Source organism: Neltuma alba, unplaced genomic scaffold, assembly GCF_004799145.2.
Source record: "Neltuma alba isolate B1F8T4 unplaced genomic scaffold, ASM479914v2 tig00005275_pilon, whole genome shotgun sequence".
NCBI classification, from domain to species: domain Eukaryota; kingdom Viridiplantae; phylum Streptophyta; class Magnoliopsida; order Fabales; family Fabaceae; genus Neltuma; species Neltuma alba.
Window position 1 is genome coordinate 47084 of NW_021634044.1, and position 24929 is coordinate 72012.

The 24929-nt window shown below is 37.8% G+C and overlaps 3 protein-coding genes and 1 long non-coding RNA gene across 10 annotated transcripts; 1 reads left to right on the plus strand and 3 right to left on the minus strand.

Annotated features, from left to right (window-relative positions):
* Positions 1 to 2167: 2167 nt before the first annotated feature.
* Positions 2168 to 10616, minus strand: LOC114747268 (uncharacterized). 2 transcript variants are annotated; one of them, XM_028935570.1, is made up of 20 exons: positions 10191 to 10616; positions 9596 to 9733; positions 9082 to 9156; positions 8821 to 8936; positions 8533 to 8647; positions 7735 to 7863; positions 7537 to 7584; positions 7065 to 7267; positions 6701 to 6897; positions 6310 to 6593; positions 6046 to 6192; positions 5451 to 5846; positions 5193 to 5342; positions 4685 to 4769; positions 4474 to 4598; positions 4140 to 4331; positions 3922 to 4056; positions 3548 to 3688; positions 2902 to 3108; positions 2168 to 2687 (listed from the first exon to the last, which is right to left on the minus strand). In XM_028935570.1, exons 2-20 carry the CDS (start codon positions 9728 to 9730, stop codon positions 2571 to 2573), a joined length of 2997 nt encoding a protein of 998 aa, XP_028791403.1. In that variant the 5' UTR covers positions 9731 to 9733; positions 10191 to 10616; the 3' UTR covers positions 2168 to 2570. The 2 variants fall into 2 exon arrangements, with proteins under 2 accessions (XP_028791403.1, XP_028791404.1); XM_028935571.1 differs by lacking the exon at positions 10191 to 10616 and adding an exon at positions 10041 to 10137.
* A 2567-nt stretch (positions 10617 to 13183) lies between these two features.
* Positions 13184 to 24814, plus strand: LOC114747272 (uncharacterized). The gene is made up of 3 exons (XR_003740362.1): positions 13184 to 13285; positions 21576 to 21579; positions 24805 to 24814. It is a non-coding gene; the product is annotated as an uncharacterized LOC114747272 (long non-coding RNA).
* Positions 13701 to 18611, minus strand: LOC114747271 (RNA polymerase II-associated protein 3). Of its 6 annotated transcripts, none has more exons than XM_028935578.1 (11): positions 18545 to 18611; positions 18120 to 18219; positions 17321 to 17418; positions 17104 to 17228; positions 16810 to 16931; positions 16629 to 16711; positions 15947 to 16102; positions 14805 to 14987; positions 14564 to 14658; positions 14379 to 14479; positions 13701 to 14017 (listed from the first exon to the last, which is right to left on the minus strand). In XM_028935578.1, the coding sequence occupies exons 1-11, from the start codon at positions 18545 to 18547 to the stop codon at positions 13914 to 13916; spliced, it is 1170 nt and encodes a 389-aa protein (XP_028791411.1). In that variant the 5' UTR covers positions 18548 to 18611; the 3' UTR covers positions 13701 to 13913. The 6 variants fall into 6 exon arrangements, with proteins under 6 accessions (XP_028791411.1, XP_028791409.1, XP_028791406.1 ...); XM_028935576.1 differs by having other exon boundaries at positions 14379 to 14476; positions 17321 to 17472; XM_028935573.1 differs by having other exon boundaries at positions 17321 to 17472.
* LOC114747270 (laccase-17-like) lies at positions 19990 to 22548 on the minus strand. The gene is made up of 6 exons (XM_028935572.1): positions 22341 to 22548; positions 22085 to 22236; positions 21744 to 21988; positions 21519 to 21647; positions 20485 to 21417; positions 19990 to 20373 (listed from the first exon to the last, which is right to left on the minus strand). Exons 1-6 carry the CDS (start codon positions 22467 to 22469, stop codon positions 20243 to 20245), a joined length of 1719 nt encoding a protein of 572 aa, XP_028791405.1. The 5' UTR covers positions 22470 to 22548; the 3' UTR covers positions 19990 to 20242.
* Positions 24815 to 24929: the final 115 nt, after the last annotated feature.

The following is a 24929-nucleotide window of genomic DNA, read 5'->3' on the forward strand; positions in this document are numbered from 1 at the left end:
ATTAAAATATATGAAATATTCATACATAATATTGAAAAGAATAATATTCAAATTTTTTTGGCCAGAAAAAATAATATTTAAATAAAAAGACATTAATGCACACGTAATATATATAATAGTCTAATAAAATAAAATAGGTAAAGGATAAATCTGTCAGATTATATTTTTTTTAGGAAAATCATTAAAGAGAAAAAAATACAGAAGATAAAATTCTTTACCAAACAAGTTAAAAAAAGCGTTTTACACATGTTTATTGATTTGATTGGTTCAATGATCCTGATTTTAATATCACGTAAAAGAAATTTATCGCAGACTAAAGGAGCGTTTGGAATCCCAAATTACTTTAAAAAAACATTTTCACAAAACTCCTCGCATGTTTTATATATTATAAAATTATTTTTAAAATTATATTTTGGATCCATTCACACACTTTTTAAATTGTCGGGAATATGACAAAAGAGTAGGGACAAAATCATGATTTCAGTCGGGATTAAAAATACCTTTACATGGGAAGCAGTAATTACTCGACCAGCGATATCCTGGAAAGGTGGTTGAAGCCTATCGAGGCGAATCTTCGCATGAAAACGATTGTGACAATTGCCCTTCTCAACACAAACTGCCTTTCATTTTTTCATTATTAAGCTTTTTGGCACGTGCTACAAACTAATCTCCCCGAACGTAAAATCTAAACCAAGTAGTCGCCAGGGCAGAGATGATCCGTGCTCACATTTTTTTTTCTAACAAAAAAAAGAAAGAAAGAAGAAGACAAAAGCACATCTACAAAGAAATAGATGCTGGGGCAGATATTAATCCTTATTTATATATTAGTATGATATGAGTTGGAATGACCATACCTCAAATCATGTACTAAGAATTGAGAGATTTAGCTTTGTTTTATGAAATTTTTTTTTAATATATACTACTAGTATTTTTCAATTCAGCTGATGAAAGCTTAAAAAAGAAATCAAAAGAGGAAGTAAATGGTAAAACTCAAAATGGGAACACTCACCATTTTTTAACGGATTAAAAAAAAAAAAAACAGAAGATGGGTGGGGTCCTAAGCGGAGAAAGAAAGAAGAGGAAGAAGGCGCCTGATAAAATAAATAAAACTAAAGCAAGCGAGGACAGGGAGATCCCCACAAATTGGAATATAATTGGACCTCAATGTCGCACTCTGATTCAATCATGCAACTCTTCATTCATACTTCTCCCCCTTTTCCACCGCAACCCCTTTCTTTCCGTACTGCTTGGACCCCCATGTTTTGAGCGCAAGGGTGACTATCAAGCAAACATCCACTTCATCTCTTCTTCCCACCAAATCCCCCATTTAAATGACTTCTGATTCAATGAATACTAGGTGAGCCGCATCTTTCTCCATGATGGAATAAATCACCCGTGGCTGCAAAAGAACTTCTTTTCCCATGTTTTTTCAGAGCCTCTTAGAGAAATTCATCAGCAAAAGCAGAGCTCAGCTAGACACAGCCAATTAGTTTAGAGCAGATTGTGAGTCGCCGACACAAACAGTTTATAGTGACGCCAGACCACCATGGGGCCACCCCTCCAAAAACACGACACCCAGATGGAAAGGATTTCATAAAAAAGCTGAGCCCGGACAATAAATCACCACAACAAGGATCAGTACTTTTACCCCATTCGTGTACCTGACCGACAAATTCTCCATCACTTTGCTCTGGTTTGCTCCTTTGTTTAAAAGGCCGAAAAGAAAAGTAAGATCTCTTCTTTACAAGATCTATTGAGTAGGCCCCCCTCTCCTGCACAAAGTGTCCTCCCCCTCACCCTCCGTCCCTCTCACCACCTCCATCACTCTCTGGTTTGCTCCTTTGTTTAAAAGGCCGAAAAGAAAAGTAAGATCTCTTCTTTACAAGATCTATTGAGTAGGCCCCCCTCACAAAGTGTCCTCCCCCTCACCCTCCGTCCCTCTCACCACCCTACTCCCTGACGTCACAACATTTCTCAATTTCCTCCCCATTTTATGTGGTCATTTCCGTCTTCGTTTAACCTGCATATCTATCTTCAACAAGATCGTCAAAATCCATATCTCTGTAGGTCTAAGAATATAAAGGATCGTATACTCTCTTATTTCGGAGTTCCATTAATACTTGTCTTACTCATTGAAGTAGAGAAAAAAATTGAGGGCAAGCCATACTAAAATACAAAAGCCGTCGTCAGGCAGTTATATTCAGTACCGGTTCTGGAATACCTAATGATATAAACAGACCTATCAAACCCGCACGGGGATTATCAGCTCCACAAAGTAGGTACCAAGTTAGGAATTTTGTTACACGAGTCATTCGACCATTGTGCCCCGCCTAAAATCTTTTTACAGCTCTCAGAATAGCAGTTCCTCCAATCCAGAGGCTCAAGTACAGAATTTCCCTGGGTTATAACAAGTAAATGCTATGCAATGCGGGGGCAGTTAGGTAAAGACTAGTTAAGTTCTTGGGAATATAAATCTAAGCGGAAGCACATCTAAAGCGATATTCATGTTTCACGATGGAAGTTATGCTACTGATCCTTAAAAACTACTGCTGGGAAGAATATCACATCATCTAACACCTAGCAGCTTTGAGGAAATTGTCGAATGGACTTGCAGGAGGTAGCTTCATGGCCAGCCATGGGTCCCCTGGCAATGCAGCTACATGGGCATGTCCACCATCATTTGCTACCTGCATGCAGGTGGAGAGAGAAATTTACACTACATTTAAGAGTTGGATGTATATTTAGAACAGTCTGAAAAGTTCTGTTCATAGTTTTTGTGCAATTACTGACCGACAATAATGAAATCTTCTATTGCAACCGAGAGATAGTAAATCAGTAACCCTCTATACGGACATGCTTAAATGAAACAAAAAAGGCTCTTAGACATAGAATGAGGCCGACCTTCTCAATTGCTGAAATTCCTTTTTCATTAAATGCCAGAAGTGATTTATCATCTGTATGACTGTAATGGTTCTCGTAGGCAAGCCAGTTTGAGAGCCTCTTCCTTGCACACATCCCAAGGGCTTCACACTGGCTAGCCATGGCATTGTATGGGAGAGGAGAAGTGGAGACAGCCGTTCCTGCTACTTGACCAGCTACCTCTAGTGCCTAAAAAGTAAGAACAATAGTACAGGTTATGGAACCAAAAGAGGCAAGAATAAAGAGTGATATTAAACATATTCTGTGATCTAAATGCCTGTTATATTGCTTGGAAAGTTAGCCTCAGGCAAATTTTGGAGATTCAGCAAGTGTTTCACTCAAACTCGGGCAACCACTGATCCTAATATCTGGCTGCAATATCATTTTAAGCGTTTCATAGCACCAGGGTTCAGTTTGTGCGGCAAAAGTACTGTGCAGAGAGAGACTTGCACAGGCCGGTGGGCCCTACCTGATCCTTTGATTTTTCCCCCCTCTCTGAGCAGCAGATCAAAACACCAACCAAGTAATTGTACCGGCATATCCACATTAAGGTAGATATAGCAAAGTTTGCGAACTACAGTGTATTCCTCTCATAAAATTTACGTAGGCATGGGAGAAAAACTAATACCGATTCCATAAGCTGTCCAATGCTGATAAGACGATGGGGCACAGCTGGGGATGCAGGCATCTTAGGAACAAACCGAGACACGTCAGAAACAGATGCTTCACTGGTGGCATCATCTTCAGCTACTGAATTTGAGAGAAAATCCTGCATAATGCAGACACCAATAAATGGGACCATTCCACAAAACCCAAAAAAAAAAAGAAACACCCTGGCCATGGTGTTCTGTGGCAGCTGGTTGATCTTTCAACTGAAGGTCAAGGTTACGTCTCTGGTTTTAAATGTGTTTTTGAAGAAATTCTGAACTCTTCAGATATTCACAGAGAGCTTCAATGAGAAAAAAACTAATTTCGAATTGTCAATTAGCCGAGAGAATATACCCCATCAAATGACAATGATTCCTTGGAATGCATAATCTTGTGATTCTGATCAAGAATTGATTTTGGCCCAAACATAAATTCTTCATCAGGCCTGAACACTTCTTCCAATTGTGCGGCAAGGCTATCAGCATCCAACTTAACAGATATAAAAGGGGAAAATTAGACAGTGCTAGCAGTACGTAAAGCATAAGGTAAGGTCTCTGAATGAAATGCAATACCTTAGTGATGTTCGCCAGATTCCGAACCAAAATATCCTTTATGGCCTGCTTGTATTCACATATTTTGTTCTGTAACTCAGAAATTGTAGACATGGCCAGCTGATTATCAGCAGCAGTACCATATTCTCTTGCGTCCACATGGATTTTAGCATAAACTTGAAAGTCATCACTGGTTTCCAAGAATGGATCAATCTGTTTTTATGGAAAGCAACCAACTGTTAAGGAGATATTTTTATAGATATGCCCCAAAAAATTGGCTTTTATACCACGAAAGCTGGTATAGTAATAAACTAACAGGCATTAGATGCCAAGTAGCAAAAATCCAGTCACTCACTTCAGATACTGCTAATGACTTGAACAAGTCATTCAGTTCATGAATCTGATACAATTTGCTGGCAAACATCAACATGCTTGCAGACAGTACAAATACAGACCTCTGACAAGCTGGAGGCAACATTCCTGCCAGAACATTAATTGATCAATTTCATATTCTCTTCAATGGAGTTTACTAACATCAGAAATGGAAAATTCTCTACAGGTCACACCATTGCTTGGTTCCAACAACATTTTCCAGAGGGAAAGAGGAAGCTGGAAGAAGCGGACTACCAAGTTATCTTTATCTCTCAGGTTCTGCAACATTACATTTTAACAGATTTAGACAATCAAACATGGGTGCAAAAACAGAAGTCGAAATCAGTAATGAATACTGACCACAGTTAAATGCAGTTTCTTATCAAAATAAGTACCACATTATTGTTGTAGGTGTAAGCATACAAGTCCAACAAGAAGGTAGGCCATCGGCCTATGCAAATACAACTAACTAAGCAATGTGAACCAAGAAAGATCTGATGACAAAACTATCAGTGATAATGAGGACATGATTGATAGACAAATTAAAGCATACAACCATTGGATTTATGGTACATACCTAACCAAAAAGGTGTAATCATGAAAAATCATATGCAAGAATAATTACAACAGTATATAGAGCAAGCAATGGGACTGTATAAGAAAATCTACCTTAGCAAGTAATGGGACTGTGAAAAAATCTACCTTAGTGTGTAAAGCAGTTAGTGTTAACATGAAGGAGTGAGCTATAGCTTGAATATTTGAAGGCAAATTATCTGGAAGATTGGCTTGAACCCAAAAGGAAGAAAGCAACTGGGCAATTTGATCTTCACTTAGCTTCAAGACGTTTGGTTCCTGAGCCAATTTAACACCAAACCTTATATTTTGCCAAAGATCCATATTGACTATAGTATAATGACAAATAACAAAATCCATTCATCAAAACCAATTGCAGATGCTTACCATGTCAGTCAGATTTGATGATCCAGTAGTCTTATCAATGATAGAGCTCAGTCTGTAAAAGTTAGGTGAATTCTTCAAGCTACAACCCTGCTTCCAATCTTCCACAATATCCCTCTCCTTATAATCATCAAGAACAGCTTGGCCATGATTCCCTGTCTTTGTTCCATCACTACCTCTGCGGAGCTTTTCAAGCAAAGCTGAAACTGAAGCAGATGCATATGCAGATCCAGTGGAAGTAGGGGTATGCCATTTTTTGTGTTGGTCTGAATATTCATGAGGATGGTAGGAATTTGGAAAAAGAAGCATAGAAAATATCTGGTGTGCTCCAACACGAGCCTCAACATCCAAATGCAGCATCACTGTCAAGAGTTGCACAAGAAGAACTTCAGGGAATGCCTGCATGAAATCACCATAAATGGTCAACCAGTGTATTCCAAGATAACATAAGCATAAGAAAAGTTCACACAAGCATGGTTCAGTCTGATTGATCAAAACAGAAACAAATAGCAAAAATTTTAATTAGTTAAAATTCTGCTTCAAATTTGTAGTATGCATTCTTTATTTAAACAAAATGATCATGAGAAGTTCATCTCACCTGCTGTGCATGTGAACGGAGTAAAGCCAAAGCTATCATACGGGAGAGTATTATCAACGATCTCATGGTTGCCCTGGCCGCAATGCCAGCTGGCAAATTTTCCAGGGTTATTGCCATCAAGTCAAAGAGTGGCCGAACATCAATAATCTAGTCATCCCAGGAAGAGGAAGTATTTTAGTAGCAGAAGGCAATGACCTAATCTATTGTAAAAATTGAATTTGTGGATAAAATAAAAGGACAAAGAACTGCTCACTATAAACCCACCGCTTTTGCAATTTCTAGTAAGCATTCCTCAATGGAATTCTGAAGCATGATATTCAAGTTTAGCTCTTGCTCTTCAACCAATTCACTGGAGGCTTGAAGGCTTTTCCTAAGATGCCGACAAAGATCACCAACAAAACCAATCTCCACCAACCCTCTAACTGACCTAATTTGCATAGCTAAACCGGTAGCAACTTGAATGACACTAGTTTTAAGTTGGGGATCATGCACAATGTTTTTGTGGTCCAAATGACGAATCAGAGAAGCCAGAATTAACACCTGATTCTCTAGGGAATAACAATTAAAACGAGAGAAAAATTAGAATATTACAGCAAATCCACAATAATTTATTCCCCGCCAGTATTTCTGTCAGGAGTTATTGAGAGACTGGTACCTGAATTATCAGTAAAATATGCCATGGTAGATAGAACCATCATTGCTAACCCATGCTGAGGATGCCAATGACGTCCAGAGTCAAAGTAGACGAACATTGGATCAAGTACACGGCGCATGGTTGTGCTTTCCTTCGCCAACTCAACCATTCTTTGAATGCATATTTGAGCCCAAATTTCTGGTTTCTCAATTTCTTCTCTACAATTATAAAGCAAAATACAGAAGAAATCTAATAACAAACTGCGTAATAGATATTATCAGGGAAAATAAAATGTGTAACTGAAGCAAGCAGCAGGATTTAAATTAAAATTTATCACAAATATTTAAAAAAACTCATTTTAAGATCTTGAATAATGACCATCTACCTATTCAAATGGGAAGGATCCTTTATTTCTGGCCGAGGCTGGAGAATCAAGCTACTAAAGCGGTTCTCATTACCAATGACTGCACCACCCCACCCTTCACATCGGACAACCTCATCCACCCAATTATGACGAGGCTCTGCCCTGATGTCATCGCCTTCACCATACCTAGCTCTCCCATAATTATCTAAGGTGGCATGGACAATCTGCATTTAGAAAGAACCAACATAACAAGGATATCAAATGAAATTACAAGCAGGAATTCAATACATGAAATTACAAAGAGCAACTGATCAACAAATAATAATTATAATACGTTTTCCAGAAAAGCACACATTTCCACCATAATCATCTAATCTTAAATGTTTGAAGACAGAGAGGAAAAGAAACATACAAGATATGCCTCAAGCAATATGACCACAGAGTTTACTTAACATCTATAGTGGTCCCATGGTTAAGCAACTGAATAACTCACCTCATCAAAGTCGTCAAAGATGTGCGAAAATTCAGCCATAAACCATATCTGCCAAGAACAAGGGCATGAAAATGAAAAATTACTCTTATCAAAGGAGGAAAGGGGCAAAATCAACACAAGAATGAAACCAAAGATACTAGAAAGCAACAACTGTTGTAAATTTGAAATGCAAAGGAAATCAAATAAAGCTTTCATTACCATAGCTGAGAGGCATTGCAGGCTTGCTGCCCTCAAACAGCACTTTGCATGTGATTCACCATGCTCCTGTGAAAGGATGCATACTTTCCTCACCAATTTCTCAATGTTGTGAGCATAAGTGGTATCTGCCTGTACAATTATCAAGTCAATAGATGAACAGAATAACAGTGTATGACAGAAATGATGAAAGCTACCAAGTTGTAATTATAACTATACTAGAAAGTGGTATGAACAAATGCTTAATCTACCCCTCTCCCTTCCCCACAGGAGAACAAAGAAAAATGAAGGATCAGCTACTAGTTGGCGACCTGCAAGGTTATGAATGTCGTATATATGCTTTTACTCACTTTAGATTACTCTAGTACTAAAATACCCTTTACCCTTTCCTTATCCATATTACAGATGTCAAGATGCATGATACACAGATCAATTTATCATCATTAAATAAATGCTTGATCTATCAGCTACTAGTTGGCGACCTGCAAGGTTATGAATGTCGTATATATGCTTTTACTCACTTTAGATTACTCTAGTACTAAAATACCCTTTACCCTTTCCTTATCCATATTACAGATGTCAAGATGCATGATACACAGATCAATTTATCATCATTAAATAAATGCTTGATCTATCCCTCCTTTCCTCACAAGAAGATGAAGAAAAATGAAGGGTCAGTCCTTTTCCTGGTTAACATTACAGTCAATTCTAAGTAAAAAATTGATTTAAACAAAGTACAACCATGCACAAGTTACATGAGCAAACAGCACAAAGGCCAAGACTTCTGATTGTGTTCCGTACCTGACTATAGATAAATGTCGTTAAGATTTGGCATCCAAGGGTCCGAATGTCATCATGCTTAGAAGATCCCAAGAGCTCAGAAATAACATTAAGAACATTGACAGCAAAGTAAGCTCTGCAATGCACAGAACGCATTAATGTAATACAAGAAGAACCACATACAAAGTTACGAACTACTCTCAGATTAAGGGGCAGTACATGATAAGCAAACAATATAGCATTTATATAAAAATGGCAATGCCCCATCAGAATGTGGAAATATAAACTCATTAATCCTGAAAAACTTACATCTGCACCTTACACATGGAAAGCAACTTGTTAAAAGCTTCTGTCACAATATTTACAAGTCTGACGTGCCCAGATCGGAGCTCTTTGTAGCATCTTTCTTCAAGATATTTTGCAATCTAGCAGAATAGGGAGACATGATGTACTTCAGCAATTGATTCACTTCATCCAAGTATGTCCATTTTTTGTCTTTAGTTTTTTGTTTTTAATCCGCTTAATCTTCACATATACAAGATACAATACTGAATCTATATTATCAAATACCTTGGGGATTCGGACTGGGTTTCTTGATGCATATTCACATAATTTGATAATCTTCCTGTCACTTGGAGGCCCATCCTGAAAAGCATATGATCAAGTCAAGGATACGAGAGGCTCTTGCTCGTACAAAGCAATGGGAACGAGCTGCAAAAAACATGCCTTTTCAAATGCCAAGTACAATTAAAAACTGTGTTCTTTGCCTTGGATAGCCCCCGTAGTTAGCAGCGCTTAAATAGTTCTAGTTATGCACCAACTCAAGGAAAATGGCAAGACAAATGTCCGCATTTGGTTATAAAAGGTCCAAAAATAGACAAAAGCAGGGTTTTATTTTAGCACAGCGAGGATCATGCCCTAGTAATGAGAACAGCTTGCATTCACCGCCCGAATATGTATTGTAAGAACCATAGAACCATTAGCCAGCAAAAATCAGTCACAATAGTGGGCTATCAAAATGGCAAGCCGATAGAAACTCAAAGGGGTTACAGGATTAATCTAAAAGAAAAGGTAAGATAAGTACTGGGGATTTCGGAAACATATCAGCCAATAGTTTTCTGTAGCGCTTAACCGGTTGGCGAGATCTCGACCTCAAAGCAGGACAGCAGACACACATGTTTCCGCATGCTGGAAAGACCTTCTGGGAGATGAAACCCATTTCCTGCACATTTTCAAAAGAAAAATACAAGAAAAATGGACAATCAGACCCGGAAAAGGATGACTTTGACGGTTTAGCAAAACAAGTAGCGAAAGTATGACACAGAAAAATCTCGAATCAGTGAGGCGAAAAGATGAAAGGCAAGACAACGCTAAAGCAAAATGCAACCCATCCAGAGTTCACAGTACAGACTGAGTAGCAGCGGAAACGAAAAAAATGTGAGATGCGAAGAAAACCAGCTACTAGAGGAGTAAAGCAAGGCACAACTAGAAAAGTAGAAAAGAAACATGTTGAGTGCCACACACTGTACCGAGATTATTCTAGATAGCAACTAGAACCAGGAGACGACAATGCAAAATAATGCCACCCCTCCTCGTCAGGGACTCTCTAGGACGCCTGTGGTCGATTCAACGACATTTCTGAGAACTCTAGAAAAGAAAAGAAAACCGGCAAAGTATACCTAGCCCTGCGGAAGCAGATCGGGAAAGCGAAAGTGGGGAATGGTCCCCAGAGTTCACTAGGCAAAAGAGCACGCAATGGAGACGAACTGTGAAGTGAGCGAGCGGCTGCGAATAGCGAAGAGCCAACGAGCAACCAAACTCGAACCGAAAAAGGCTGTGGATTAAGATGAGAGACTACGAGCTAGATCACGTGATCGGTGTCAGCGTCTTTTCTTTTCTATTGCACAATTTGACTGAAAAAGTAGAGCAGGGGTCTTTTTATTGGGTGCTTGCAAAGAGTAGGCGAAAGGAGAGGCATTTTTTCAAATTTAAGAAAATCTTAAACTTTTCTGTAGGTGGTGGCGCTCGAAGCTGTCACCAGAACCAGGAAGGGGAAATTATTATTGGGTTGGGAAGCAAGCTAGACTACTAGGCATAATAATCGCAGATCTGGATAGGGGTTATTTTCACGATGCCTTGTGCACGCTTTCGGGGAACCGATGTTGAAATTTTGTCTTCTTCTGTCTTTCCTTTTTCTGCCGTGGATAGAAGTCTTACTTCTCTTCAGCGGTTTAACCCGAAGCTCAAGTTTAAAACTAGAGTTTCAAACTTTCTCTGTTAAAAAAAAAAAAAAAAAGTTTCAAACTTCCAGCGTCTCCAAATAAGTAAAGTTTACCACTTGTCCCTCCCGAGTCCAGGCCGTTTCAAGTGATAAATAAATGAACGTCTTTAATTGCATCGCAGTTCCGTTTTAAAATCCCCATCTCCCCCAGTTGCTAACTACAGGCTACAGCAAGTCATAATTCAGGGGCTGTTTGGATAGAAACCAAACCATGATTTCAGAAGTGTTTTTACGGATTACGAAGTAAATATGTGGAGGAGGTTACCTCGTTTTGCAGAAAAGTGATTCTGAAACCTAGGTTTTGGTTTTGCCAAACACCCCCTCATTCTTGATTCTTCGACCTCTTTCGCGGTTTTTTCACTTGATCATCCGGCATCGTTGACTGTCGTGGATAAACTTACCACTTGCTCTGTTGCTCGTCTCGACTTAAAAATGATGCAACCAACTACCAGTTTTTTATTGTGAATTTTTTTTCAATTTTTAAAATTAATCTTAATCATTAGTGTTTTGCAAACGATGAAGCTTGCAGTCATTGTGAAAGAAAATAGCACTTTTAAAAATAAATCTAATATTGCATTAAATTTTGTCGGAGATCTTGTATTAAGAATTAATGAATATAATCTTAGAGATAGGATTAACAGGAGTAGAATCTATTGCTTTTTTTTTTTTTGGTAAAGTGTCTTTTGAATGGGAAAAAAATTGAAAGTAGGGGCAATATTTTTCATCTATAATATTTTTTGTTGTTCCCGTTTCATTTCAAATGAGTCCGACAAATTTTATAGATATATTTTAATACTATAGATAAAGGGACAAAGACAAAGGATTACCTAGATGAATAAATTATGCCTCTTGTAGTCTGTGGCCTATTAAGAGTGAAGTGTAAACCACCGATATCTCCCGTGTCTTGTTATTTTGCAAACACGGGAAACCGGCGATGCCTTGCGAGCGGTGCACATGGCCAAATAATTCCAATTTCGGTCTGTTTGGGATAACATTTAAAATTATCTATAAACACGTTTTATCCTCTCACATGTTTATTTCATATTCTGTAAATTACGATTAAAAAGTTACTTATAAGCTATTCTAAACGGCCATACATCTTATAATGAATTAACTAGAAGTTTCTCCTTGGGTATTCCGCTTAGCATATTTGATTAGATTTAAAATTATAATAAATCATATTATTTACAACGGATCAAGATTTACTTCTTATAAGAGTATTATTTTTTTATTTATTCAAATGTATTTGAATTAGATGTTCAAAATCTAGGAGAAATAAAAAAAATTGAAATTAATTATTTATTTCTCTCTTAAAACCTTCAATTGACACACTATTTAATTATAATATTTCTCATTTAATTCAACATATTCAAATTCAAATTAAGATATTATTCAAATTCAAAATTAATTATATTTTCTTTGTCTAAACCTCCAATTGAAAATCTATTTATTTATAATATTTTTTATTTAATTTAATATATTTAAGTTTCAATTAAAATATTATTCAAATCTTATTAATTGAATACCACCATATACTATAATATCATATCCAGCTTATTTTTAAACAAATAAGTATTTTAAGTTTTGATTGATTGATGATACTTAATTATCCATTTTGCACCACTCCATTTTGCACCACGTTCAGAATGTCCAATCATCGCTGCCCTTGCTTAGGAACAAATTTAATCGAGTAAGCTTGTCGCGGTGGGAATCTTTTGATGAAGTCAAGGAATTTTACAGAGTTTTTTCCCTCTTTTTTTTTAAAAAAACCATTCCTCGTTTCACGCCATACCTGAAGAACCCGAGAATGATAAATTATACCACCGCAATCTCTATCACTGATGTGAGTGTGTTTAGGATCACGGTGAGGGCCCTCAAACTAACTTCTCCACCGGTAAAAGCTGAAAAAAGTGACTTCGTTTGGATCCACCGTGAAGATAAATGGACTTATGCGGAAATGGACTTTTTTTTCATAAGCTGCTGCCTTCAGCTTCTCCGCTTTCAGCTTTTCCGTCTTCGTGCAGCTTCTCCACTACGCCCTTCGTGGGGCCCATGAGTGAGGGAGTGGAGAGAATACATTATGTGAGTTCTTTTTTTTTTTTTTTTCAATCCAGCTAATTAGTTTTTAATATTAAAAAATTATTTTTTGAATAATAAAATCATTTTTTAAAAAATAAATTATTTATTCTTTAAAAAATAAATATTTTTATTTTTATAATTTTAATTTTAATTTTTCTCTAACTTATCAAATTATAAATATATAAAATAAATATATATTGTTTAATAAAGTTTATATCCTTTTCAGTCATTTTACATTCAAACTTACTTTTACATTTATCATCCAAACAAGTTTCAACTTCTCAAACTGACTTTTTTCTAAAACCCAATCCAAACATAAATCACATTACCCTATCTGACTTTTACTCAATCTGACTTCTATAAAAGTCAGATTGAAAAAAAGCTACTTCTGCCACCGCTATCCCAAACACACCCGTATTCCAATAGTCAAACGCACCATCAGTTAGAACATTGGTGCTCTTCAAGGTGCGCAAAATGACACGTATCAATGCCACCCCATGGGCCCTTGCGGTCCAGCGAACTTTAGCGAGGATGTCCCACCTGATCATTAACTATGGCAGCCACAATAATGTCTGCCAGACAGATATGGTGATCGATCCCCGATGGTCCATGGGAGTGGGTGAGACATGAAGCGCAATAATGATTCATTAAGTTGGATTAAATATCCTGCTCGCTTGAGAATAGGTCAGCCAATCATAATTTCTCCCGGACTTGCATTGAACATCTGGGCGCTTCCGGATGGAGGATGGGTAGGACGGAAGATTCCCTCCTTTTCCCCCCGGCAAACTCGACATTAAGACAAGGCATCTAAATCCTACAGTACAACTTTCAGAGAAAAATTATCAAGAAACGCAACATATGGTGAATCCTTAAACAAGACGTTAAAACAATATATGGGATTTGCAAGAGGATCCTTTTCTTTTGCTAATAGCTTACAATTGTCAACCTCAAGAGTCAATGATGCTCAAACATTTTAATATCATGATGATTTACAAGTAGAAATAGCAGCCATATAGATAACATCCATCCTGCACTATGAATGTCAATGTTCAATGCAGTATTTGGATCGGAGGTTATCAAGAATCTCTGCATACTCCATTGGAGTTGCCTCGTTGCAGAACACTTCCTCCCAGATCTTGCGCAGATCTGTAAATAAGCTAGGTACTCAGTTAAATCACGTTTGCATTGGAAGCGTGATAAGTTGAAAGAAAGGAATTGCTACTGCTACAAGAAAAATGGGTTAGGATATGGTTATTACTTGACTCATAGCCTTGAAAAAGAAGTACTCGTGTTGAAGGAAGTGTAGAAGTCGGAGTTAAGATGAAGTTCATATAACGAGGATTCATTCCCATGGGAGAACCCTAATATCATCCTTACTGTAACCATCTCTGATTTCTCGTTCTTAATATAATATATATATATATTGCAACTTCAGTTCTAGTTTAACAGATTCTCAAAATAGGGCAATAGTAAGTGCTTGAATTTGACAACTGAATAATAAACATACCATGCTTATCTGTTGATGTAAGACACACAATGAGCATGTCAAATCTTGAAACCTTAGTCAAGTGTTCAATGTAACTGACAGCCAGAGCTGTATCTTCACTGCCAAACACACACACGGAGACATTGTTTAGTAAAGCTCAAACACGGTTCAATACAACTGATACAGATTCTGAGATAACTGCTTACGTGAAAAAGGATGCCACACACTTAATTATGTCCATTAGTAGTGCAGAAGATAAGGCATTTTTGAATATCTTCGGTAAATCTTGAGGAGATATGGCCTAACATATGACATAGGAGAACCATCATAGTTTATTAGAAAAAGTAGGATACTACTGAGGACCAAGAATAAACAAACAAGGTGCTTTAGCTTGATTGAAACTGACACAAATTAAAGCAGAAGTGACAAGTGCATCACACTAAATACCTTTAACAGACGAGCCTGCAGGGCAGGATCACCTGAAAACCCTCTCCACGAGACCTCAAACTGATAAGCTGAATTTGGCGGTGTTATATTTTTTGCAGCTTCAGCCATAACTCGAGAAGCCACATGTGAAGCAAGATGTTGAACGGATGCCTTCATTTCTTGCTTGTTAATTCTGTTATGTCCCTGTTGGAGATGCAAAACGAGAAGTTAATTACAATAGATACCCATTAGTTGCATGCTTGTTTCCTGTTTCTGAAAACAAATACAAAAGTGAAAAGGCAAAAAGAAATAAGAGGCCCTAATAAAGTTCTACATGCTGTGGGAATTTACAAAATATTTTTTTCAACAAAAGCATTGAACCTGAAATAATATTAATTTGCTTAGGGAACTCATTACAGAAAATATCTTAATAGACATAAGAAAAACCAAATGCTTCAAGGCAGAATGGAAATGTCTCGGTAAAAAAGGCTTTTCATAAGTTTAGGGAGGATTTCACATTAAACCATAACACTCCCCACACTCCAGGACAGAAACTCACAATTTCTCGTCCTCCAGGCTTGATTTTAATTAAGTTTTAATTCATTTTCGGGCCAAAAAAAAAAGGGAGAGAGAGATAAGTATTGATGGAGTCACGACAGGAAAGATGGGACAATAATGGAATTGAGAATATGGAGAGATCATCATAAATATTGTTTAGGCACATATTTTTAAGTGAATTAAGCATAAATAATTGTCCGCCATTTGAACAAAGAATTTGAGTTATGAATTTTAATAAGCCATAATAGTTATTGACTTTTTATTTATGCCAATCAACTACGTAAATTATGAATTAGAAGCATGTACTTTCTAGTATGCCACACATCAAAATAGTGAGCAAAACCTACTCTCAGTACCGCAAATAACATCACGTCAGATATCTGATACCTGGATCCATACAATTTTTATTGGGGCAAACTGCAAATTAGACAATGGTGGTCTTCAGTGCGGTTTTAACCATAAACATGAAATTTCTCTTCTTCTTCCTCTTTTTTTTCTTTTTTGACAAATTAGGGGAAAGAATTCAGAAATATGGTGTGTGAAATAAGCAACCCCAAGAACAACTTCCTTTGACACCAGAGTACGAGGGAGTTGCTTATTAGTACCTTCGTGTGATCTTGAAGGTCAGCAGCCCCTGATTTTTCAGCAACGTTTGGAACAGGATGGACGGTTCCCCTATAAGTATTTGTCGCTGACTCTCCCAGTTTTTGAGTTACCTGCAGAGAGCTTCCCAGAGCTCCAGACGCTTTCTGAAGAATTTCCTGGACGATAGCCAAAAAGCTTCAAGATTCATAAATTGCTCCAATGGAGATGTGAGAATGACAAAAGTAATAGAGGCTGAAAAGGCATATTATTTCAGAAAACAAGTCTTAATCCCACATGTTTGGAGCTACCAACTAGAACCTTTGATTGAGACAATATAAAATCTGGGACTTCATTTCACTTGAGCAATATAATTTTATTATTCGGCTAAACTCTCAACTAGACTTTTGCAAAGATATTTATCATAAGTTAAGATGACGGGGTTCTTGGTCTCCTTACATTCCCGTCCTGCACCAGCTTACTACATTTTTAAAAAAACTAAGGCTTTGAGCATATCTTCAACTTTAGGATTTGGTTGCTATGAATATACATTGGCCCAATACTTTGGTGGGCTGACCATTTCATAAGAGGCAGCAGTTTGCCAGCATCCCATAAGTTTTATAAGGCACCACCTTGGCAAATGATTCATGGTCCACATTTAGAAGTTGTGCTGCAGTCATATTACCCACCCATTGAGGTGCTTACATTCTCATACAAAGATTTGATATCAGCATACTGTTTCTTGATTTCTTGATTTTCAGGTTCCAGGCGCAGAGCAAACTCAGCATCTGCAGTTTATGCAGTAATCAGAGTCAACAAACTCAAAAATAAATCAGAGATGTTTAACTTTGCTAATGGAAAATATCAAGCTAGAGTTTTAACATACCCTCCATTGCTTCTTTAAGTTTCCCAAGTTCTTTTCTGGCTGTTGCTCGACGTGAGTATGCTTTTATGTAACGATCATCTAGATTTAAGGCCTCTGTACAGTCATCCTCAGCCTGTTGAAATCTACAGACCCATAAAAAGGGGGTAGAAAGAAAAATATCAACCAACATGTTGCAGTGACTTTCGTCTCTTTTGCAGTTGAAATCCTACTGTCAACAAAATACAGTTCAACAATGTTCTAAGCTAAAACAGACGTATTGTAAAAAACATGAAATGCACATCCGTTAAAGCATGCCTTCTGATTTTGATAAAGGCCATTGCTTTATTTGCATATGCCACAGCTGTCGGTGAGAAGGCAATACTTCTTGAATAGCAGTCAATAGCTTCCTTAAACTTCTTCTGCTTGAAGTACTCATTACCCTGAAAATTAAAGTTGGGTTAAGTGAACATCAATGTGAATGATGGCAATAGCAAATTTGAAGAAAAAAGATCTTAGTATATAGTGCTACTACCAGTTCTTTTTCTGAAGCAGCATTGGGGACATCTTCAGCGGTGAAACTACTATGGACATGATCAAAAGAATCTTTATTTCTTGAGAAATCATAATGCCCTGAAGTACTTTCTGTAAAAAAAGTTTCTCCTCTTGATGCAGTCCCCCCACCGGCTGATACAGTATTTTGAATTAAAAAAACTTGATAAATTCCCATCAAATTATTAAGCATAATATTTCTCAAATACATGAAATCAACTATATGAAAAGAAGTACATATAGATGAATCCCAAGGGGACTACCATTTTCTTTTCTCTAAGCATTCATGAAAGGTGATAATATATGAAGCATTAGAAACAAGAGCAAAACCAATTAATGAAACTATAATCCCTGTATCCAACAAATGATTACGACATAAATTAATTGGTTGCTGGTAATGCGCCTACATGACAAGGGGACCGTTTTCTGCTTCATTCTCTGAACTAAACATTCTGGTACGAAAGACTACACTAATTCTTAATCCTGATTCTCGACACATGGTATGGAAGAAAGTTCATTCAAGTTAAAAACAGTACCTCTAAAGAAAGTGGAGCCTAAATAGATACGATAAGTTCATTAAAACATAATATCTGATTGCCTGTTCAATTCTACTCGAGTCTCGACAGCACAGGCCTAAATTGATACTCGTAGAAAAAAGATTTGCAGCAAAATGATAGTAGTCCAGTAAGGAAATAGTTAGATGACTGGTTTTCGTTCACAAAATAAAATACAAAAAAATCTGAGAACAACTCGCAAATCTTCTGAGATAAGAAGAAAATTACCAACTTTTTCCTTTTGCAGTGCTTGCGACTTCATTTTTCGCGTTTTGTCTTTCCGAGAAAGTTCCCAATCTTGCAAGTCATTTAAGAATCCCTGGAAATCCTGCAAAAGTAAGAGGAAGAAAAGTGACTCCTGATCATAGTGCAGATAGTTGAATGTTTAAATGAAAACTGAAATCGAGTGCAATGCATCGTAATCAACAGACTATGGCAAGGTGAGGTAAATCTAATACCATGCCCCGGCAGTAGCGAAATTCAGCAGAAAAAATACGAGGAAGAAATGAAAATACTACAGTATGATGCGATAATAAAACGCCGTTGGCAACGGCATCGACGAATCACGGGCGTCTGTTGGGGGAAAGAGAGTGAAGATACTACTATCAGAGAAAGAGAGAGGGGGGACGCTGCATAGTGAAGCGAGACTTTACCATGAACCGGACAGAGGCGCCAACTCTCGGGCTCGAAGCATCTGGCGCCGTCGGCCGGGGCGGGGTTGTTTTATTTTAATGATTTTTTATCGTAAAATTACAAATTCAGTGTGTCGGAAAGAAAATTCAAGATAGTTTCGTGTGGGCCACACCACGCCATTTTTATGAACAAAAGATGATGGCCTGAATTAGCGTCCAGTCCAAACGCAGTCTCTTTCCTCAAAAAGGCCAACTCATGAAATGATTTTGGGCCAAGAAACTTCAAGATAGTTTTTTGTGGGCCAGACCAGGCCATTTTTGAGAACGAAAGAATAATGGGCTGAATTAGCGTTCAACCAAGCCTAGCCTTCCTTCCCCTCCCCCAAAAGCCCAGCCCGAAATTTTTTCACCTTTTTCCCCAACTTTGGGCCTCAAAACTTATGATCATGGTTTTGGTCTTCACTTTTCCTTGAAGCAAGTTGCGCCGGGGGACAATGAATTTCATGCCAAGTATCCATTAATAGTGATTGGTACGGTTTCTTTTATCCTTTACGTTTTTTCACATATTTTATGGGATTTGCCGTAACTTTTCCCATACCTTTGATTTTTATCATGCATTTTAATATAATATGAATATATAAAAGTGTTATATCTTTGAAAATTTCATTTTATTTATTGTTCAATGTTCATGAAAAAAATTCAATACTGAGAAATAAATTAGAGTTAATATGCAAATTTAATCCAAAAATTCAAAATCATAATAATATTATTTCTTACTGTTAAAAAATTAATATTGACATTTAAAATTGTGTTATTAACCATTAATATTTTTAATAATAAGGAGTATAAACTTTTAAGGCAAATTCATATTAAAAAAAGTTTCTGTGTATCCAATATTTCTAATTAAAAATTTTTGGGGCAGATTTATATTTTAACCTGAATAAATTAGGTAACTAATATCCTCAAATCCAACGGGAAAATGACAAGTTTCCTCCAAGTATAAACATATAAAGAAATCATGATTTGGTCCAAATACTTCTTAATAGAGAGTTACATATTTTTAATTTAATTTTTTAAATTGACCCATCTTCTACCGGCCAAGATCTCCGCCAAATAAAATATCCCGGCCAAGGTATTTTTTCCTATAGGATGCACATTATGATTTTTTTTTTTCCCGGGTGAAATGCATATGATGATTTATTTTTAAACTATTCTGACATTTTAATATCTAATATTATTAAAATATGTTAAAAGTTATAAAAGAGACAAGACTAAGGTGCATGCAAACAATAAAGCGTTGGCGTAAATTATTAATTTATAGGTATATTTAATCTTTTTGTTCTAACGATAAAATGCTTTCTTTGATACGGACTTTATTCTAACGATAGAATATTTTATTTGATATAAATTTTTTCTGCCTGAAAAAATAAGTTTTGTTGTCCAAAAACATGATAGAGTCAGAGAGAAACAGAAAGCAAACGACGGTGTAACTTTATTCCTCGCAAATTATTACACTCAATGCTTCGTACAGAAGCTTCTGGTTCAAGTTTAACACAAAAACAATATCAACTACGAACAATCTCTTCGACTGATCGATAAACTCCGGAAGATATGGTGAGTGAGAGGGAAAACAGCATAAAAAATGAAAAGGAAAATGAAAGGCAAACGGGCATCAGTTTTTGGGGAATGGTTGAAGTTGAGGGTTAAGCTTAAAAAGAATCAGCACTTGGGAAGATCGGCGGGGGGAGGAGGTAACTTCTGGTTCGGTTGCTTTCCATCCAGCACAATCCACGCCATCTTCAACCCCCAGCTCAGATGCACTTCGAAATGGCAGTGCATTAACCACACTCCTGTTCATTTGCATCACAAAACGTAATATAATTAATTAATGAAACAGTAATCGCAGCATTTTGGAGCGGTCCGACTAATAATTACTTGAATGAGCAGTGTAATATACTGACCTGGATTATCTGCGAAGAAACGAATAGCTACCCACCCACCAGATGGCACTGCCACGGTGTTCCTTTCCACTGGGTCCACAAGATTATAGCTAGCTGGGTCTTTCTTGGGATCGAAGTTACCAAAACCCTGCCCCACCACATAGAAGTTATATCCGTGGAGATGGAGAGGGTGGCTCTCGGCTCCAAGAATGCTTGTGTCCTGCATTACTAATTCCACACTCGTGTTGAACGGAAGCACCACCGCTTTGGTCCCGTTCATCACCATTGTATTGTTGGGTGGGGTGCCCGTGTAATTAAAAGGAATCAAAGGACGGCTTGGGAAATCAGTGGTGAAAACCCCATTTGATTTCCTGGAATAATAGGACTGTAGCATTGCCGTAGTGGGCATTGCAAAGGATATGTTGTTCACGGAAGCAGCGAACTTGGTACCATTAGGACCCTGGCAAGTCTGGTTCTTAGGACACGGGCTGCTTCCGAGGCCGACAGTGAAGAAAAAGCTTTTGTCTACAGTTTGAGGGACTTGTGGCTTGTCTAAGCTGCGGAATTTAGAACTGAAATTGGCAGCATATGAAGTGTCGTTTATGGCTGGGAGGGTTGGTCTGATTAGGGGAGAGGATTTTGATGTGCCTTCGTACTCCAGAACACCTGCGGTGGTGGTATTATCGAAAGTCCCAAGGCCAGTGTTATAAGGTCTAGCTGCCATAAGGAAACGGGCATTTGGTTGGTTTGGTTTAGCCTTCAAGAGGACATTTGTGGTCTGCCCTGGGCCTATGAGCAGTATGTTGGCTTTAAAAGGTTTGACGTACAGGGCATCGGCCTCCACAGTTGTGAGGCTGTGGTTTGCTATACTGAAAAAGAGCTCATCGTTGAGTGCAGCGTTGATCAATCGTAGGAGGTAAGTTTTCCCAGGCTTCACTTTCAGCTTGAACGTTTCTGTAAGAAGAAAGCACAGGTGGACTTCAATAATTTTCAGCTAAAATGAGAGTTTTGGTAGTAAGTATTACTACTCTACAACTTTACATATATACACAAACCTTTCTGAGAGCAATTATACAACGGACCAGGAAGTCCGTTCAGGGTGTATGCATCAGATACGTTAGGGCCGCCACCAGTCTGAAGAGCTTGGCTTATTACTGCCTCTGTGTCTACATTCCACCACTCACCTGCGATAAAATTAGAAAATAAAGCTCTTAGCATCCGGAAATGGAAAGGGGTTGAGTCATTATCTGTGAAGGTGCATGGTATGGTTTAATCTGTACCAAACAAGATGGGAATTTCCTTGTATGGCTTGGCAAAAGGGTAAGAAACTCCAGGCTTTGGAAGGATGATGATGGGTCCATAAAGGGTCGCTCTAAGCCATGAGACGTGAGCATGCCAAAACAAAGTACCCCTTTGGCCAATTATTGTGAAGTTGTAAACGTAGCTCTGGCCAGTTTGGATTGGGCACTGAGTTATGTATGCTGGTCCATCTGACCATTGGCTCTGAAGTTGTCGAATCCCGTGCCTGTCGCCAGCATGGAAACAGTAGTCAAAGCATGAATATATATGTGTTGATCAGAATCATTTCAAGTTAGTGTTAAAAGCTATATATAGTGCTCACCAGTGGATGCTAACATTGTATTGAACATGATTAACCACTTTGACCACTACTTGGTCTCCCTCTCTAGCAACGATAGGAGGCCCAGGGTACTTTCCATTCACCGTTACCATGCTCTTCGTGTGGCACAACCGTGTCACGTTTCGCATCCTTACCTGTTAGATTTGAACACCAGATGGTGTCAAAATCTTACTTATTGTGAGGAAATGACTGTTAAATCATCATACTAGTAATGACTATTCGAGATTAAGAAGCATACATTAAATGTGTAGTGTCTTGTTATTGGTCCATGCTTTGCAGCCACAATGTCAGGGAAGAAGCTAAGGGAGCTGATGGCCAGAAGAAAAGCTCCTAAATATGCAGCCGGTGGACGAAACAAAGCACCCATATCCTCGAATCGCGTGTGTGTATATTTTGAAGACTCGATATGGAACAGAACTAGGAGTATAACTCCAAGTTCATTAATGACTTGAAGTGGAGTGCCTCGTCAGAGCAAAACTTTGCTTCTTATACTGAATCAAAAGGTTACGTTCAGTCGATTAGGTAACTGTATGTCTCAAAAAAGTATACGGGGACCCAGTTAACCCAACTGGAGTGGTGTAAAAGTCAATTTAATTGGGCCTTGATCTCCTGTCTGATTTGGACAATCATTTTCCCAATCCAATCAGAGCATTTTCCTGTCGATTCCGGAATTTAGCTCTACATTAAGTTTGCTAAACCGGAATACAATGTTCTGTACCTACAGCTAACCGATTTATGTACACCACCTACCAAATACGGAAAAGTTTTTATTTCGGCGTCGTGTGCATGACGGTCCCCCACGCGCACAAGAATTTAGATGGCTGTTAAGGATGTTCAGCTGTAAAGTAACTTGGATAACAAGTGAAAGTCAGATTAACGTGATTGTCTTAGCACTTAGAGGGGTGCTCATGAAGATTATATTTAATCATTTACTGTTAAGATTGTGTGTGTGTGTGTGGGGATATGTGAGTAGTTGGCGGTGGCCGGTGGCGTCTCTTGCAGCCAGACAGCTTCCACTGTCAACCCAAGGCAAGAAGACGACGACGTTTGATCCACCTTTCTTTCAAGCAATAAAAAGAATGATAGCGATAACGTTAGTTTTCCACGAACTGTTATTATCAATAGAACTAGGTGGAGGAAGAAGTTACCAATGAGGTCGAAGTAACTTAACATTGTCTAGCGTCGTGATTTATTGAATCCGTCCCATTACCTTTAATTACCTCACACTTCAAAGGAGAGAGGGACTTTGGAATTCATCATGAAAGTGTCAGATTATACGGAGATTATCATGAAGAATTCAGTTTGGTTATTCTTCGATTGCGCGTTCCCCGGGATGATCGACGTGGATTTCTCCCGTAGCTTTAAGCTAATTACTTAATTAGCTAGTCTTTCCGTATTTTACACATAATTAATCATGTTTGGTACCCTATCTGGCTGCAGTTGATGAGTTAATCTCATTTGAGGCATAATCACAATTAAATATATATTGAATTATTGATCACGACGTTTCATGATAAGGTTGATTTGAACGCAAAGGAAGTACTTCTTAGTTGTTAATCCCCTACCTCTTGCTATTAGAAGGCTTGGTTTGAATCGAAGTACTTTTATCAATATTATTCCGAACTGAATGTCATATGTGGCAACCTATTACGATGGCCGTACAGTGGTGCATGAAATTAAATCAGTCTTTGGAAGTATATGCATGTACATGTCTGTGACATAGTATTTGCAATAAAACCCTCATTGCTTTCTGAGTAATATTAGGATTTAGGACTTACATTCATAGTAAAAGGAAGAAGAGTAACGAAGATACATCCTTTTGTGTTTAGATTAGAGTGTACGGAAGACAGAAGCTGCAAGAACGGGTCTACCATGTTAGCATCACGCTCCCTTCTCCTTCACTGTGGGCCAACATTGCTTTAGTAATACTATTTGCTATTTTTGGCGACCTCTCTCATGCGCACGCCTTCTCAGCTGCTAAAGACTTTATTTTCTTTATGAACTCACCATTATATTCTTTCTTTTTCCAGTCTTTCTGGGAAAACCCGAGCCGCTTTGCAAGATGCAGAAAAGTGTTACCACTACACCAATCACGATCCCTTTCTAGTTGCGTGGCGAGCCGGGGGTTGAGTTGGATCATGTGGTGTTGTTAAGTATTACTACCTCCGGTCCTAATTATAAGACCCAGTTGACTTATTTGAGGAGATTAAGGAAGTAAGTTAAGTTAGTTATTTGTAATAAATAAGTGTTGTCATTCCTAAAATATCCTTGCTAATTAAGTGTATTGGCTAAAACTATCATTATTAGAAGGACTATCTTGAAAAAAAAATGTATAAATATGAGAGACAAAATGGATTTGGGTCTTATAATTAGAACCAAACAAAAAGTCAAATGGGGTCTTATATTAAGGATCAGAGGTAGTATTATCCAAGGCTGTGTAAAATTTGAGCAGTCATTACTCGCAATAAACTCAAGAATTACACATGATTATTTCAAAGAACTTTACTGAATTTTCATTTCAAAAGATTCATTTTCATAAAATGAACATGAAATCATAACTTATAACTTATAAGTAGCTACTGATTTTCTAATTAGTGGCGTCATAATGTTCTTCAAATGTTTTTTTGCCCCCACCAATTTCATTTTTAAAACAATTTCTGGTGGAGTGGAGATATGAACAAGGGGTGGTGGATGGGGACAAGTCTACAAGAAGGAGGCGTGAGTAGGGCGGCCTCGTGGATATGACATTTCCCAAAAGTGTTTTTCCACCATAATAGAAAATGAGAAATGAAACCTGGACATCACGATTACTTGTCATGCAACCCGG

Excerpts from the sequence above, each read along its gene's own strand:
- LOC114747268 (XM_028935570.1), bottom strand. The coding sequence starts at position 9,730 with ATGGGTTTCATCTCCCAGAAGGTCTTTCCAGCATGCGGAAACATGTGT. Across the intron at positions 8,937-9,081 it reads ACCCAGTCCGAATCCCCAAG|ATTGCAAAATATCTTGAAGA; the intron begins GTATTTGATAAT and ends CTATTCTGCTAG. Across the intron at positions 3,689-3,921 it reads AATCATTGTCATTTGATGGG|GATTTTCTCTCAAATTCAGT; the intron begins GTATATTCTCTC and ends TGCATTATGCAG.
- LOC114747271 (XM_028935573.1), bottom strand. Across the intron at positions 17,473-18,119 it reads ACTGCAAAAGGAAAAAGTTG|CCGGTGGGGGGACTGCATCA; the intron begins GTAATTTTCTTC and ends ATACTGTATCAG. Across the intron at positions 14,659-14,804 it reads TGCAGGCTCGTCTGTTAAAG|GCCATATCTCCTCAAGATTT; the intron begins GTATTTAGTGTG and ends GTCATATGTTAG.
- LOC114747270 (XM_028935572.1), bottom strand. The coding sequence starts at position 22,469 with ATGGGTGCTTTGTTTCGTCCACCGGCTGCATATTTAGGAGCTTTTCTT. Across the intron at positions 21,989-22,084 it reads TACAATGTTAGCATCCACTG|GCACGGGATTCGACAACTTC; the intron begins GTGAGCACTATA and ends TGCTGGCGACAG. Across the intron at positions 21,648-21,743 it reads GGAAATTCCCATCTTGTTTG|GTGAGTGGTGGAATGTAGAC; the intron begins GTACAGATTAAA and ends ATTTTATCGCAG.